Below are 17,021 nucleotides of genomic sequence, written 5' to 3' on the forward strand. Positions count from 1 at the left end.
CATGTGCACAAGCCCTAAGTCACACAATTAATGCTTCCACTCAGCACCCTGTCCCCCGCAAAAGCACTTGGCAATATACACAATGTTAATAAGTTATTTCAGCCTTCATAGACAAGTTGCTACCCGCTCCATTTGTGGTATTTGACACTTTCTTTTCCTTGCTGACAGAAAAGCTTGCCGAAGCTCAGCGCAGGTCCGCTACCCTTCAGAATGAACTACAGTCATCTTTGGATGCACAGAAAGAAACTAGTGGTCTTACCACAGTGCGGCAGCGCAGAAAGGCAGTCTTCCACCTGTCCCATGAGGAGCGTGTTCAGCATAGGAACATCAGAGACCTAAAACTGGCCTTCAGTGAGTTCTACCTCAGCCTCATCTTACTGCAGAACTATCAGGTACGAAGAAAAGAATGGCACAATTTTCCCATGAGCCCTAAGTGCTCATGCCATTCTTAGTCATTGGATTTCTTCATCTTGTTGCAATCAGATGCCAGAACATTGAGACTGAGAATGGGAGAGTAAATAGGTCACTACTATAACTCTGAGGCCATATACTTGTTCATGTTCTGTTCTATGTAAAGCCAGATTTGAGAGTCTGGAAAGAAACTGTTATACCTTAAAATTTGGAAAGAAGCATGAGGATGTTTATACATTTAGTTTCTTTCTTTGTGTTACCATAGTAGTGTCGTTCACCTCATTGTAGCTGACTGCATCAACATTTTCTCTTTTAAAACCCGCGTTTTCAGGAGTTTCTAACTTTTCTGTTAAATTCTGTGGGATGCAACTTGGCATAAAAATTGTTAGCCTGGAGGCAAGTATAAAAATTAAATATTAGGCATATTTAGATTTGTAGCACTGAAAAATGGGATTGTAATGGTTGTAAAGACTGATTTGTGTTCCAATAATTTAATTTAATTGATGGGTTTTTTTACTTTACCTCGTAGAATAATGGCTCATAATGTGCACTAATTTGTTTTTGACATTTAATACTTTAAAAATTGTTTCTTCAAGTGTCATATTGTATGTAATGTGTGTGACACTGAAAATTTCATAACCAATTTTTTTTTAGCCTGTGAATTTAACTAGCTATTCAAACTTGGGTGCCTAAAAGAAAGCACCTACATCCTTCTATAGTCACCTAAATAATTTATGCTAGGGAATTTTACCAAACCGAATCCTGCCATTGGGAATTAATTTGTGAAGTTCCATAGTATAGACAAGGCTTTAGTAGTTTGATTTTTCAGAGGATTTGCAGCTCCCCTAGAGTTCAGTGGGTTTGCTGGTACTCAGTATTTCCCAAATTAGATAATGTATTTAGATCCCTAAACATGGATTTAATTGCTTTACTTTAGGTTCCCAGGTTGGAAAATCTTGGTCCAGGCTAGTGTTAAAGCAAGTTGCAAATTGGCCTGTAAGCTGATACAGGCTTCTAGTACTACTGGAAGCACTCAGTTACTTACAGCAATGGCAGCTAGTTCACAACCCTGAAGTAGACAGAGTAACCTCAGATTTTTGCTCACTTCCTGGTGAAGCCAGGTTGGCCACTTTTTCCTTTTATTTCTTTTTAAAAAAGAATACTAGGCTCTTGGACTTTATTATCAGGAATCTCTTCTGTGGCCTGGTAAGATGAGGACAGTGCAAATGATTCCTTTAGATACCATGACTATCAAGGTTCCTCCCCCACTCTGAACTCTAGGGTACAGATGTGGGGACCTGCATGAAAACCTCCTAAGCTTACTTTTACCAGCTTAGGTTAAAACTTCCCCAAGGTATAAATTAATTTTATCTTTTGTCCTTGGAATAACCACTGCCACTACCAAACTCTAACTGGGTTTATTGGGAAACGTAGTTTGGACACGTCTTTCCCCCCAAAATCCTCCCAACCCTTGCACCCCACTTCTGGGAAAGGTTTGGTAAAAATCCTCACCAATTTGCATATGTGACCACAGACCCAAACCCTTGGATCTGAGAACAATGAAAAAGCATTCAGTTTTCTTACAAGAAGACTTTTAATAGAAATAGAAGTAAATAGGAGTAAAGGAATCACCCCTGTAAAATCAGGATGGTAGGTACCTTACAGGGTAATTAGATTCAAAACATAGAGAATCTTTCTAGGCAAAACCTTAAGTTACAAAAAAGACACGCAGACAGAAATAGTCATTCTATTCAGCACAATTCTTTTTTCAGCCATTTAAAGAAATCATAATCTAACGCATACCTAGCTAGATTACTTACTAAAAGTTCTAAGACTCCAGTCCTGGTCTATCCCCAGCAAAAGCAGCATACCAACAGAGAGACACAGACCCTTTGTTTCTCTCCCTCCTCCCAGCTTTTGAAAGTATCTTGTCTCCTTATTGGTCATTTTGGTCAGGTGCCAGCGAGGTTACCTTTAGCTTCTTAACCCTTTACAGGTGAGAGGATTTTTCCTCTGGCCAGGAGGGATTTTAAAGGGGTTTATCCTTCCCTTTATATTTATGACAATGACGAAGGAAGGAAGGAGTCACTGATGATAGAGACCAACTAGTAAATGTGCCAAAGAGAAGATAATTTTATGTTCGCTAAACATTGGTATAAACTCTGAGCCTATTTGGATTTGGAGGTCTCCACTTATGCAGACCCATTTGCATCCAAAACTGGCAGGGCATCTTTGAGGGTTTTACACTAAGTTGGAAAGTGAGAAAAACAGATGAAGTTGTTCTAAAACAAAGGACAAAGAGTTACATGTGTGAAAAAGTATCTGAACACAAACGCAGGCAGTGTGGAAAGCACTAGATGAGTTAATAAATTACGGCAGTTACCTGCTTAGGCATAAATGAAACCAGGTGGGAAGAATCTCATAATTGGAATGTTAACGTAGATTGTACTAATCTGCATAGAAGAAATGGAACGTGAAGTGAAGGTGGGTGGCATTATGTCAAATATATTTACAATTCTCTCAAGCTACAGTTTGTATAGTGGTGAAGCTTTTTGAGTTGGGTTACAAAGAAGGAAGAATTAAGATGAAACAGTAGATATCTTTTACAGACTGCAGTAGAACAACAACAAAAAATTCATGCACCAATTCTAAAGCTACTTAAAACTGCAGGATACATACCCATGGAGTCATTAACTGCCCAGTTATATGTGGGTGTCAGCCAAACATTTATCATCATCAAAGATTCCTCAATTAAAAAACAAGGTTGTGACCCAAATAGTAAAACTACCACTTAGATCTCACTAATAGAGGAACAGATATAAGAATGTGAACATAAAAGGGGAAATCTTGGAATTAGTAACCACAAACTGATGAATTCATCAAAGAAAGCAGTGCCTTTACACAGTGCAGCAGCACAAAGATAATGGGTTTCTGAAAAGAGCAAACTGAGAAAAGAACCTAGTGAGCAAGATATAATAGGAGGGAGTATTAAAATCCACTGTTACGGTGGAAGAATGGCAAGGCTAAAAACATCAATATATCCTAGTTCAACCTACATGTATTTGACCTGCATGAGATCCTGAATTTTCTAATTAACAGACATTACGTACAAGCAAGCACTTTCTCTCTGAGCCCATTCTCTCCTCCTACGTGATTTTGCATAATATTGCATAATGTAAGTTGTCACTGTGGTTTTGTGGTATTAGTCATTTATATGTTGGTAAACTGATATTTAATTTAGGCTTATGGACTTCACTTTAGTATCTAATAGAAATAGAAGCTGAGTTTGGAGGAGAGAGCTTCTATTCAAAAACAGGATTATCTTCAGTAGTAAGAAAAATACAGAATTTCAGGCTAAGTAAATTATTTCTGAGTTTTTGCTTTTGTATTTGTATCACTGCAAAAGTCCTTCATTGAAACTACCATTTTACAGTGTTTAACTTCTTTAGCGCACAGCTTTGGAATCATGGAACTTATACTGTCAGAAGAGGAAGCTCCACTGTAAGAAGAACTCTAGGGTAGATGTTGTAAAAAATATTGGGCTGTTCTTCCTGAGATATGCTGATTACTCACACCAGCAAATAACATTAGTCAGTTCAGGGCAACAGTAAAATCTGTGACCAAAATTATCATTTTGTTACATTTTTTCATTTCAACTTTATGAAACAAGGCTCTGCTGTCCCAGGGGTGAAATGCTGGATTTTTCCAATAGGAAGTAATTAAAGTCTCTCTTGTCTGCGGTAATGCAGATTATTAATGCATTGGCTTCCTATTCCCATCTCCCTGTCCCTTCCTTACCTACTGCACAATGATGGTCTGATATTAAATCACTCCAGGCATAATTAGATTGAAAATCATTTCAGTAGAGTAGTTGGAGCCGCTCCCAAAGGCATTGAATTCTGCCATTCTCTGTATTTTTCTTTCAAATCTAGTCCATGGGCTAGTTTTTATAAACAAAAAAATAAAATTCCTTTCTGGTCTATCTGTATAGCTGGTAATAGGCTGAATAAGCTGACTGGAATATGAAGTGCTCTTGGTGATTTCTTTGCATAGTTAGATACCACCGTATTTCAAATATGCTTGATCATAGCAGTCTTCAGTCTACTCCTAGTTGCTATAATGAGCTTTTCCATTACTTTGTATTTAAAAATATTTAAACTAATGAATCTTGGCTTACACATACCTCTGATATTAACCCTCTTTTTTTCAACTAATTACTGTGGGCCTGATCTTGAACAGATCCTGAATATTCTCAGCTCCCTTTGACTTCAAGCTCAGACTTGTTTTCTATTCACATAATGTAAAATCCTGTTATAGGAACACACTTGGCTGGATTTAATTGCCATGACATGTAAAATGCTTTCTAATTTTTCTTGACAAGGATATATCTTATTGAGTGTGTTATGCTGTACTTCTATGTAGTCTCTAGTATTAATGTGGTCAATCTTGGTTTTAAAATGAAGGAACTAGGAATCTGTAGTCTTCCCTATCCGAAAGAAAGAAAGAAAGGGAAAAAAAAATCCCCAAAAGACAAGTAGGTGTGATGCCTGGGCAGTGGATGCCTGGATAAGAGGATGAAGCTAAAAGCAACTTTGTTCTTACAAAATTACCCTCTTTAAACTTTCTGTATGTATAAATTTCAGTTAAGAGCTCAAAATAACTGTCAGTATATAGGCAAACTGTGATATGGTACACAGGACATACTTGAATGAGCTACTGTTACCTGAGACCGTACAAACAGACCATCAGAGTCAAAATTACTGTGGGAAAAATGCTCAGTATAGCCAAAGCTCAGCTATCTACATTGAATTTTCATCCAGAAGGTTGCCTGTCTGGTCAGGGAAGGAGAGGTGGCAGCAACTTCACTTTGCAGAGTAAAAAAATGTATGTTCCACAAGGTTCAGTGTGTTATGTTGATATTCTTCTGTGTCTAGTCCATTTTATCTCATGCTTTATTATAGTTAATTCTGATCACTTTCGTTCTACAGATTTGCTCTTAATTGTGTTCTTGTTTTATATATAAACATCTGTTTTATTTCTAAGCAAAAAAAAAAGGGTGTAATTTTGTGTGCGGGTTAGCACACTCAGGTCATCTGCTGCTTTTGAACCTTTGAAACATCTGTGCAAATGAGTATATTGGATGGTATTGACACAACCCTTTTCTCTGAATATACATTGTCTTTTTTTGATTAACTCTATTTTAATAGGTTTCACAGTAGCAGCCATGTTAGTTTGTATTCGCAAAAAGAAAAGGAGTACTTGTGGCACCTTAGAGACTAATGCTGGTATTGCATACGTTACTCTCATGAGACTGAATAAGGTATTAGACTTAAGTTCTCTACAAATAATTTCATATTTTTCATGCTCTCCATCCATACAGTCTTACTATTTTTTTTGAATAAATATTTATTCCTTTATTTAATAGCTCTATAGATCAAACAACCCTCCTGAAATATTTATACAAAAGGATCTCTAATTAACAACCCTTATTGACTGTTCCTTCTCCGCTACCACTGGAATATTACCAGATTTCAACGTTCTTCATTGTTAGCTGAGACTAAAAAAATGTGTTTTTTTTTCTTGTTTCTAGAACCTGAATTTCACAGGATTCCGTAAGATCCTGAAGAAGCATGACAAGATCCTGGAGACACCCCGGGGTGCAGACTGGCGGGTGGCCCATGTGGAGGTGGCACCATTCTATACTTGCAAGAAAATCAACCAGCTCATCTCTGAAACAGAGGTAGAGAATGCTGAACCGTGTATTACTTCCACTTTATATAGAGAAACTATGCTCTTCTCTCCCTTCACCAGTAATAACCCTGAGCTCCTCTACTGTCTTGTGAATAAATGCCTTAATTACCAATGCAACTATTAATTGATTTGAAAGAGCCATTAATTTCTGGCATTGATCACTTGTAGTTTGTGGGTTTATGTGTACACTGGTTTCAGCTGCTAACTTTCACTATGTGAAATTACAGTGATGGTTAAGAGTAATACATTACACATCAATTACATCATTATTATGAGTCATCACTCAGTCACTTTCTCTTTCACTGGGTAGACCCCTGCTTTCAATTCTTGTGATTTATGCCCATAGACTGTGGTGACCAATGAGTTAGAAGATGGAGACAGACAGAAGGCCATGAAGCGTTTACGTGTCCCACCCTTGGGAGCTGCTCAGGTGAGAATTTAAATTCCATAGTTCTGTTTTCCTCTCAGGTTAGCTGATGTGTCAAATTACATTTCAGCCCCTCAGCAGAATGTAAAAGTGCAAATATATTGGAATGGGTGTTTCTACCTGTCATGAGAGATGACCAGCACCTTAAATTATTTGGTGGTTAGAAAAGGTAACCTACTTTAGTCTCAGAAAATTTGAAAATGGCTTTGCAAGGGCTAATGTATTAAGGCAAAGTAATGGTGGAGAGGTGAATAATATGGGGAAATAAATGTTAGCCTTTCAAACTTACTGTTAGTATAGATAGTTCTGGCTGTGCTCTTCTGTGTTGGAATGCTGGTGTAAAGACCTGGCAGATTTCTCAGAAGACATTAATACACTTGGGCTCTCTGTTCTGACATTGCATAATGCTCTAGGCTGGTGCTATGTTGTACTTATAGGATTTAAGAAACTTCATCTTACAGGGGAAGGAGATATTAGAATATAGGGTAGAATGCTACATTAATTGGTATGACATTTATTCTGAAAATGAATGTGCATTGCAGATAAATTAGTATTGTGCCCTTAAGCCAACTATTGTTCTATTTACAGCCTGCACCAGCATGGACCACTTTCAGGGTTGGCTTGTTCTGTGGCATATTCATTGTGCTAAACATCACTGTCATTCTTTCAGGTAGGTATCCTTATCTTGGATCCAAATGACCCCCCAGAGCCTGATTCTCGGTTTGCTTTTATTACCTTATAAGTGTTGAATGAGTAGTAGTAACAAGGTTGAATTTGTCAGAACATTGCTGGTAAGAAGGCTTGGTAGTCTCGGTCAAACCAATCAAGTCAGCTACTGGTTATACCCGATGATATGTAATACCTTTCCCATGTTACATATGTAAGTAATACTTTTGTAACATGCTGTAGTTATACTGGCTTCTTACTTCTATTCTTAGTGGAATCTCATGCAAATGTTGTCACCTCAGTGTCCTCTGGACCTTCTGTCATTGACAGTTACATCCATTTTATCTCTCCTGGGGTGCTCTTAGGATTCATATTTTGTATATTACTTATTCACTGGAAGAAGGAATTGGTATTGCCTGCTGTAAAACTGCAGGTTCACAGACTGAGGGTCCAGTTTCAAGCAGCATTATGCCATGCAATTTCATCCTTTTAAAAAGTTTCTTACTGAAATTTCTGGGATTTCAGTGCCAGGTCCCTATTGGGCCGACCTGATGGTATATTGCTTTGTTGGTAAATTTTGACAAGTGCACAAAAAGGCAATCAATCCTCACATCACCTGCGCTTTGTATTTATATTGGTTTGCTTCCTCTCATCAACGTAAAACCCCCTTACTTATTGTGGTACATTACACACAACCATCAACCGTAGAAATCAGGCCAGAGCGGGAATTCTGCCTTGTTACAAGGAGCTTTTTCAGTTGCATACGAAAAGGCCTGATTTTTGTCTCCAGTGGAGGGGTAGTCTGTTTAAATAATGCAAAAGAAACAGCTAGCAAATCAACCGATATCTCTTTGCACTAGGGAAAGCCCATGTATTCAATTTAAAAGAGTTTTTAATCAGGTATTTTTAAAATTGAAAGGTTTCAGAGGAACAGCCGTGTTAGTCTGTATTCGCAAAAAGAAAAGGAGTACTTGTGGCACCTTAGAGACTAACCAATTTATTTGAGCATGAGCTTTCGTGAGCTACAGCTCACTTCATCAGATGTATACCGTGGAAACTGCAGCAGACTTTATATACACACAGAGAATATGAAACAATACCTCCTCCCACCCCACTGTCCTGCTGGTAATAGCTTATCTAAAGTGATCAACAGGTGGGCCATTTCCAGCACAAAGCCAGGTTTTCTCACCCTCCACCCCCCCACCCAAATTCACTCTCCTGCTGGTGCTAGCCCATCCGAAGTGACAACTCTTTACATAATCAAGTCGGGCTATTTCCTGCATAGATCCAGGTTTTCTCACATCCCCCCCACCCCCATACACACACAAACTCACTCTCCTGCTGGTACTAGCTCATCTAAACTGACCACTCTCCAAGTTTAAATCCAAGTTAAACCAGAACATCTGGGGGGGGGGGGGTAGGAAAAAACAAGAGGAAACAGGCTACCTTGCATAATGACTTAGCCACTCCCAGTCTCTATTTAAGCCTAAATTAATAGTATCCAATTTGCAAATGAATTCCAATTCAGCAGTTTCTCGCTGGAGTCTGGATTTGAAGTTTTTTTGTTTTAAGATAGCGACCTTCATGTCTGTGATTGCGTGACCAGAGAGATTGAAGTGTTCTCCGACTGGTTTATGAATGTTCTAATTCTTGACATCTGATTTGTGTCCATTTATTCTTTTGCGTAGAGACTGTCCAGTTTGACCAATGTACATGGCAGAGGGGCATTGCTGGCACATGATGGCATATATCACATTGGTGGATGTGCAGGTGAACGAGCCTCTGATAGTGTGGCTGATGTTATTAGGCCCTGTGATGGTGTCTCCTGAATAGATATGTGGGCACAATTGGCAACGGGCTTTGTTGCAAGGATAAGTTCCTGGGTTAGTGGTTCTGTTGTGTGGTATGTGGTTGTTGGTGAGTATTTGCTTCAGGTTGCGGGGCTGTCTGTAGGCAAGGACTGGCCTGTCTCCCAAGACTTGTGAGAGTGTTGGGTCATCCTTTAGGATAGGTTGTAGATCCTTAATAATGCGTTGGAGGGGTTTTAGTTGGGGGCTGAAGGTGACCGCTAGTGGCGTTCTGTTATTTTCTTTGTTAGGCCTGTCCTGTAGTAGGTAACTTCTGGGAACTCTTCTGGCTCTATCAATCTGTTTCTTTACTTCTGCAGGTGGGTATTGTAGTTGTAAGAAAGCTTGACAGAGATCTTGTAGGTGTTTGTCTCTGTCTGAGGGGTTGGAGCAGATGCGGTTGTATCGCAGAGCTTGGCTGTAGACGATGGATCGTGTGGTGTGGTCAGGGTGAAAGCTGGAGGCATGCAGGTAGGAATAGCGGTCAGTAGGTTTCCGGTATAGGGTGGTGTTTATGTGACCATTGTTTATTAGCACTGTAGTGTCCAGGAAGTGGATCTCTTGTGTGGACTGGACCAGGCTGAGGTTGGTGGTGGGATGGAAATTGTTGAAATCATGGTGGAATTCCTCAAGGGCTTCTTTTCCATGGGTCCAGATGATGAAGATGTCATCAATATAGCGCAAGTAGAGTAGGGGCTGTAGGGGACGAGAGCTGAGGAAGCGTTGTTCTAAATCAGCCATAAAAATGTTGGCATACTGTGGGGCCATGCGGGTACCCATAGCAGTGCCGCTGATCTGAAGGTATACATTGTCCCCAAATGTGAAATAGTTATGGGTAAGGACAAAGTCACAAAGTTCAGCCACCAGGTTAGCCGTGACATTATCGGGGATAGTGTTCTTGACGGCTTGTAATCCATCTTTGTGTGGAATGTTGGTGTAGAGGGCTTCTACATCCATAGTAGCCAGGATGGTGTTATCAGGAAGATCACCGATGGATTGAAGTTTCCTCAGGAAGTCAGTGGTGTCTCGAAGGTAGCTGGGAGTGCTGGTAGCGTAGGGCCTGAGGAGGGAGTCTACATAGCCAGACAATCCTGCTGTCAGGGTGCCAATGCCTGAGATGATGGGGCGCCCAGGATTTCCAGGTTTATGGATCTTGGGTAATAGATAGAATATCCCAGGTCGGGGTTCCAGGGGTGTGTCTGTGCGGATTTGATCTTGTGCTTTTTCAGGAAGTTTCTTGAGCAAATGCTGTAGTTGCTTTTGGTAACTCTCAGTGGGATCATAGGGTAATGGCTTGTAGAAACTTGTGTTGGAGAGCTGCCGAGCAGCCTCTTGTTCATATTCCGACCTATTCATGATGACAACAGCACCTCCTTTGTCAGTCTTTTTGATTATGACGTCAAAGTTGTTTCTGAGGCTGTGGATGGCATTGTGTTCCGCATGGCTGAGGTTATGGGGCAAGTGATGCTGCTTTTCCACAATTTCAGCCCGTGCACGTCGGCGGAAGCACTCTATGTAGAAGTCCAGTCTGCTGTTTCGACCTTCAGGAGGAGTCCATCTAGAATCCCTCTTTCTGTAGTGTTGGCAGGGAGACCTCTGTGGATTAGTATGTTGTTCAGAGGTATTTTGGAAATATTCCTTGAGACGGAGACGTCGAAAATAGGATTCTAGGTCACCACAGAACTGTATCATGTTCGTGGGGGTGGAGGGGCAGAAGGAGAGGCCCCGAGATAGAACAGCTGCTTCTGCTGGGCTGAGAGTATAGTTGGATAGGTTAACAATATTGCTAGGTGGGGTGAGGGAACCATTGCTGTGGCCCCTTGTAGCATGTAGTAGTTTAGAAAGTTTAGTGTCCTTTTTCTTTTGTAGAGAAGCAAAGTGTGCGTTGTAAATGGCTTGTCTAGTTTTAGTAAAATCCAGCCACGAGGAAGTTTGTGTGGAAGGTTGGTTCTTTATGAGAGTATCCATTTTTGAGAGCTCATTCTTAATCTTTCCCTGTTTGCTGTAGAGGATCTTGATCAGGTGATTCCGCAGTTTCTTTGAGAGCGTGAGGCACAAGCTGTCAGCATAGTCTGTGTGGTACAGGGCCTAATAACATCAGCCACACTATCAGAGGCTCGTTCACCTGCACATCCACCAATGTGATATATGCCATCATGTGCCAGCAATGCCCCTCTGCCATGTACATTGGTCAAACTGGACAGTCTCTACGTAAAAGAATAAATGGACACAAATCAGATGTCAAGAATTAGAACATTCATAAACCAGTCGGAGAACACTTCAATCTCTCTGGTCACGCAATCACAGACATGAAGGTCGCTATCTTAAAACAAAAAAACTTCAAATCCAGACTCCAGCGAGAAACTGCTGAATTGGAATTCATTTGCAAATTGGATACTATTAATTTAGGCTTAAATAGAGACTGGGAGTGGCTAAGTCATTATGCAAGGTAGCCTGTTTCCTCTTGTTTTTTCCTACCCCCCCCCCCCCAGATGTTCTGGTTTAACTTGGATTTAAACTTGGAGAGTGGTCAGTTTAGATGAGCTAGTACCAGCAGGAGAGTGAGTTTGTGTGTGTATGGGGGTGGGGGGGATGTGAGAAAACCTGGATCTATGCAGGAAATAGCCCGACTTGATTATGTAAAGAGTTGTCACTTCGGATGGGCTAGCACCAGCAGGAGAGTGAATTTGGGTGGGGGGGTGGAGGGTGAGAAAACCTGGCTTTGTGCTGGAAATGGCCCACCTGTTGATCACTTTAGATAAGCTATTACCAGCAGGACAGTGGGGTGGGAGGAGGTATTGTTTCATATTCTCTGTGTGTATATAAAGTCTGCTGCAGTTTCCACGGTATACATCTGATGAAGTGAGCTGTAGCTCACGAAAGCTCATGCTCAAATAAATTGGTTAGTCTCTAAGGTGCCACAAGTACTCCTTTTCTTTTTAAAATTGAATTCAGTCATCTTCAGGATAAAATGTTTGTGCTTTGGAAGCTGTTTGCTGAATTGCTTTCCTTATTTTTCTGATAGATGCAATTTTTTTCTTTGAGTGATGGTCCCTGTATGTATTCCAAATGTGGGTGTGAATGCGTGCCATATGCCAGAAGGTCCTCTTAGCAGTGTCCTTTGTGCTTGCTTGCAGCAGAGGATATAGTAGGCCATGCGGGTCGATGCCTCTTCAGTTCCCTCTTACTGTCATGTGGCCTGAGTTGGGACCCACTGTTCCTTCGTGCTCTTAGTTTTTACTAAGAAAGTGATTTCATCTGTTTTTTCTGTACATAGTAGTTGTTCTGCTGTTAGATAGTTGTATATAATATTGTTAGAGTTAGTAGTAGTTAGTATTAGTCACCTGCATTTGGGGACTGTCTCCCCCCGCTCTGGGGACTGTGCCCCGCATGCTGGGGTTCAAGAACTGTATATCCTGACCATGGCCCTTCTCTGTGAGCAACAAGCACCAGAGGTGTTTCTGTTGCCTCCGTGAGGTTGACATCACGGCGTGTTGCTCTATCTGCCAGTTGTTCCCACTTCATACCCAAGAAGCTCAGGAACTCTGCCTCTGTAAGTTCCTGGTTCAGGAGTCAATGCGGCTGCATGTGCATTTGGATCTGGGACCGTCAGAATCGCTGGTAGAGCGACCATCACTGGTGGTGAGTGCCCTTCTGACCACTTCCCATGCCCCAGATCCAGCAGTATCACTGATGAAGGACGAGCCGAGGTGTGAGAGTAAGAAGTACTCTCACGGGCACAAGAGCAGGTCCCTGCAGCAGACTGCTCATAAACACAGCGTTTCCTCCCCAAACCAGTCAAGGTTTGGTGAGACGTTGCATGCAGAGACCACCACACCAGTGCCCAAGCTTCCCTGGGTGGGGAGGGAAAAGCCTGGTGCAAGAAGGATCCGATGGTGCCCGTCTGGACTGTTCATTGATGCCTGCATCACCCATCCCACCACCACCTCCACGCTGCTTGAAGAGCTCCTGGACATTCTCCAGCCTCAGGGCCTCATTCAGTATTAACGAGGCCAATCTCAGTCCAGTGCACGCAGTGTCATACACCCTTCCTCATGTGCCCCCGCTCCTAAGAGGGCAGAGCGGAGATATTTTGTCTGGGAGCAGATTTTCTTTTCTCCCACCTACCCTTCAGGTCTCTTGTCATCCACGCGGCTGCTGAACGGGCATGCCAGCGCCTGCAGAAATCGACACTTGCAGATTGCACGGCTAAACGTATGGACCTGTTGGGGAGAGAGGTGTATTCTGCGGCAGCCTTACAATTTCACGTAATGAACTATCAGGCTCTGCTAGCCAAATATTTTAATAACGATGTGCGGCTAGCAGAGTTCTGGGACAAACTGCCACCAGACCAACAGCAGCAATTTCAGGTACTGGTGGATGAGGGGATGCCTAGTTGCCGAGATGGGCCTCCAGGCAGTGGTTGATGTGGAAGACACATCCTCTCACTCCCTTGCAATAGGAATAGTCATGCACTTGTGACTCATGGCTACAGTCATCCGGCTTTCCTTGGGAGGCAAAACTACTATCGAGGACCTCTTCTTTGAAGAGGACAAAATGTTCTATGCAAAGACGGACGAGTCCCTTCGCTCACTGAAGGACTCCAGGGCCATGTTACAATCCCTAGGGATCTATACCCCAGCTCAGTGGAGCAGGCAATAGTGCCAACAGTTCTGTCCGAACCCACACATGCGCTACCCGGCCTACTACCAACAATAACAGGATGCCCCATGCAGGCAGCAGGGTTCCAGTGGCCGTGCTTCCAAGTCTCAGCCACGGCCGCCTCCTCGACCCTCTCCCACCAACTACCAAGGCCCCAGTTGTGACGCGTTGGTTGAGAACTGTGAGTCTTCCTCATTGCCACCCATGGTGCCCCATGTTGTCTTTGGGGACTGTCTTGCCCTGTTCGCCCACAACTGGGGTAACATCTCATCAGTGCATTGTCCAACAAGAAGCAGATGCTCTTCTTACAAAAGGCTCTATAGAGTATGTAGCACCTCTGTATATGGGGAGAGGCTTCTACTCCCCGTACTTCCTCATCCCAAAGAAGGGTGGAGGGTGCTACCTCCTTCTCAACCACCTATATTAGAAAATCCAAATTCTGTATGATGACAATGGCATCTGTTGTCCTATTCCTCCCAAACCTGGCCTGGTTCCTGGCTCTCGACATGAAGGACACCTACTTCCATGTCGATGTTGTGACATTACACAGGGTACAGTCTGGACTTATGGACAGCTGTGTTCCCTCAATTTTCCAACCTGGGTTGCCTTTTACACTGCATCACTGTGAGAGCAACCACTCCTGGCCTACCCCCACATAGCCTCCAGCACGTAAATCACTCCCAGTTATACTGTATGGGTGCTATAGCCTGCCACTCATTAATCATACTGCAGGGCAGCACCAGCAAACTCCTCGTCCCAGACTTTCCCTAGATAGGTGCTTCTTGTACTGCCCAGCCTCTCCTAGACAATAGAAGCTCATATAAAGTCTGTCATTTTAGTAATATAAAATGATACACACAGGTCCTGTTATCCCAAATGAAGTTTCCCAAACACTTCAATGCAAAACCACACTGGTTTAGATAAAGCAATAAAATAAGTTTAACTACAGAAAGATAGATTTTAAGTGATTATCAGTAACGAGGCAGACACATCAGAATTGGTTACTATAAAATAAAAGGTCAAACACCACTAACACCTAACTTAACAAGCTAGTGAATTCAAGCTCCAAATGACATACCTCCTGGGTTCCCAAAATTCCCTGTCCGGCGTGCTCAGCAGGATTCTGTACCTCAACCACAAGTGAGAATTGCTAGTGCAACCTTTTGATAGCTCTTCCAGAAGTGGAGCACCCCATGCTTGGGTCTCTTTGCCTATTCCCAAGAACCGCAAGTTGCCCCTTTATTGTTTCAGGGGAGCCATCAGAGGACTCATAGGGTGATGTTCTTCTCCCCTCCGCTATGCCTTCCCCCCATTCCCCTCCTCCCACAAGTGCTATGCAGTATCCACTGGAACTGCACTACTATAATACTCATAGTCCCATTCTGGCCCTGTCAGTTTTGATTCATGGACCTTCTCAGAGACTCTACTCTGTCTTTGTGCCCTCCTTACACAAGATTGGGGCTGGTTCCTGTATCCCCATCCAGGCCCTCTTCACCTCACAGTCTGGTTTTTGGATGGGACTCAGGAGTAGACAGAGCATGCTCCACCCAAGTGCAACACATCCTTATCATGCAGAAGGGCATCCACTGGGGCCTGTTATCAAGCTGAATGGAAAGGATTCACCTCATGGGCTCACTGCCATCACCATCCACTGAGTATGATATCCGTATCTGTCATCCTCGATTACCTTCTCAATGTCAAAATATCAGGCCTTGCTCTCAGCTCTATACGTGTCCACTTGGCAGCACTTAATGTTTTTCTTCCCCCTCTTCCTATGGATGGTGCCTCCATGTTTATGCACCCTATCACCATCTCTTTCATGAAAGGTGGTCTCAATACTTTCCCACTAGTCCTCAAGCCCACAGCCCCTTGGGACCTGAATCTTGTTCTCTCCACCCTCACAAAGCCACCCTTCGAGCCACTGGCAACATGCTCCCTCTCCCATCTCTCCATGAAAGTAATGTTCTTAGTGGCCATTATCTCAGCTAGACAAGTCAGTGAACTGGGGGCCATGATGGCTGACCCCCCCCCCCACACACACACACCTCTACGCCGACATAACACTGTTCTCGGGAGACAAAAAAATCTCACCGCGTTCTAGGTGAGACAGTGTTCTATCAAACTCGCCTCCCCCCTCCCCCCCGTTCCTTGTTCCCTGACCGCAGTGACAAAGTTCCTCCTCTACCTTGGTGGGTCCTGCGCTTATTGGCAGATTTTGCTCACCTCAGAGATTTATGGCAGCCCTCAGTTTGGCCACTTTCATGGCTCAAATCTGCCGTTCACTCAGATAACCTCATCACTGGCCAGCATGGGGAAAAAAGAGTAAGAACAATCCTCGCAGTTTCTGCTGATCCACCATGTGGGTCGGGGACCAGCTCAGAGACCTTCACCTCTGGTGGAAGCTCCTGTGTTGGGTCAGGAGTTGGGAGGTTTGGGGGGAACCCGGACCCGCCCTCTACCCCAGGTTCCAGCCCAGGGCCCTGTGGACTGCAGCTCTCTAGAGTGTCTTCTGGAACAGCTGCACGACAGCTACAATTCCCTGGGCTATTTCCCCTTGGCCTCCTCCCAACACCTTCTTTGTCCTCACCACAGGACCTTCCTCCTGATGTCTGTTAATGCTTGTACTCCTCAGTCCTCCAGCAGCACATCCTCTCACTCCCAGCTCCTTATGTGCACACCTCACTAACCGGAGTGACAGCCTTTTTAAACCAGGTGTCCTGATTAGCCTTAATTAATTCTAGCAGCTTCCCAATTGGCTACAGGTGTCCTAATTAGCCTGCCTACCTCAATTAGTTCTAGAAAGTTCCTGAGTGTTCTGGAATAGTCCCTGTTCTCTTACCCAGGGAAAAGGGACCTGCTTAACCTGGAACTAATGTATCTACCTTCGACCACTCTCTTGTAGCCATCTGGCCTGACCCTGTCACACTGCCCCCTCCAGAGACGACCCCACCCCCTACCCAACCCCCCGTCTCCTGACTGTTCTGACCCTTATCCACACCCTTCGCCCTCTGACAGGCACTCACTGGCAGCAGCAGGAAGTGGAGCAATGTGTCCCCAGCCCGCTCTGCTTCCCGCCGCCGGTGAGTGGGGAGGTTGGGGAAAGGACGCTCCCCCCATACTCACCGGCAGCGGGAAGCGGAGCACTGCAGTTGGGAGCTGGCAGAGTAGAGCAGGCTGGGGCTGGGCTGCTCTACTTCCCGCCGCTGGTGAGTGCAGAGAGGTTGGAAAAAGGACACCCCACCCCATACTCACCTGCG

The 17,021-nt window shown here is 43.5% G+C and overlaps 1 protein-coding gene across 2 annotated transcripts in view; it reads left to right on the plus strand.

The window, feature by feature from the left end:
- XPR1 (xenotropic and polytropic retrovirus receptor 1) overlaps positions 1-17,021 on the plus strand; it is a 255,509-nt gene that overhangs the window by 171,218 nt on the left and 67,270 nt on the right. For both annotated transcript variants that reach the window (XM_075131507.1, XM_048860140.2), the window contains exons 4-7: positions 169-392; positions 6,002-6,151; positions 6,509-6,592; positions 7,178-7,259. In XM_075131507.1, the coding sequence (XP_074987608.1) occupies positions 169-392; positions 6,002-6,151; positions 6,509-6,592; positions 7,178-7,259 (540 nt within the window). The remainder of the gene's footprint in view (positions 1-168; positions 393-6,001; positions 6,152-6,508; positions 6,593-7,177; positions 7,260-17,021) is intronic.

This window comes from Caretta caretta, chromosome 8, assembly GCF_965140235.1.
Source record: "Caretta caretta isolate rCarCar2 chromosome 8, rCarCar1.hap1, whole genome shotgun sequence".
NCBI classification, from domain to species: domain Eukaryota; kingdom Metazoa; phylum Chordata; order Testudines; family Cheloniidae; genus Caretta; species Caretta caretta.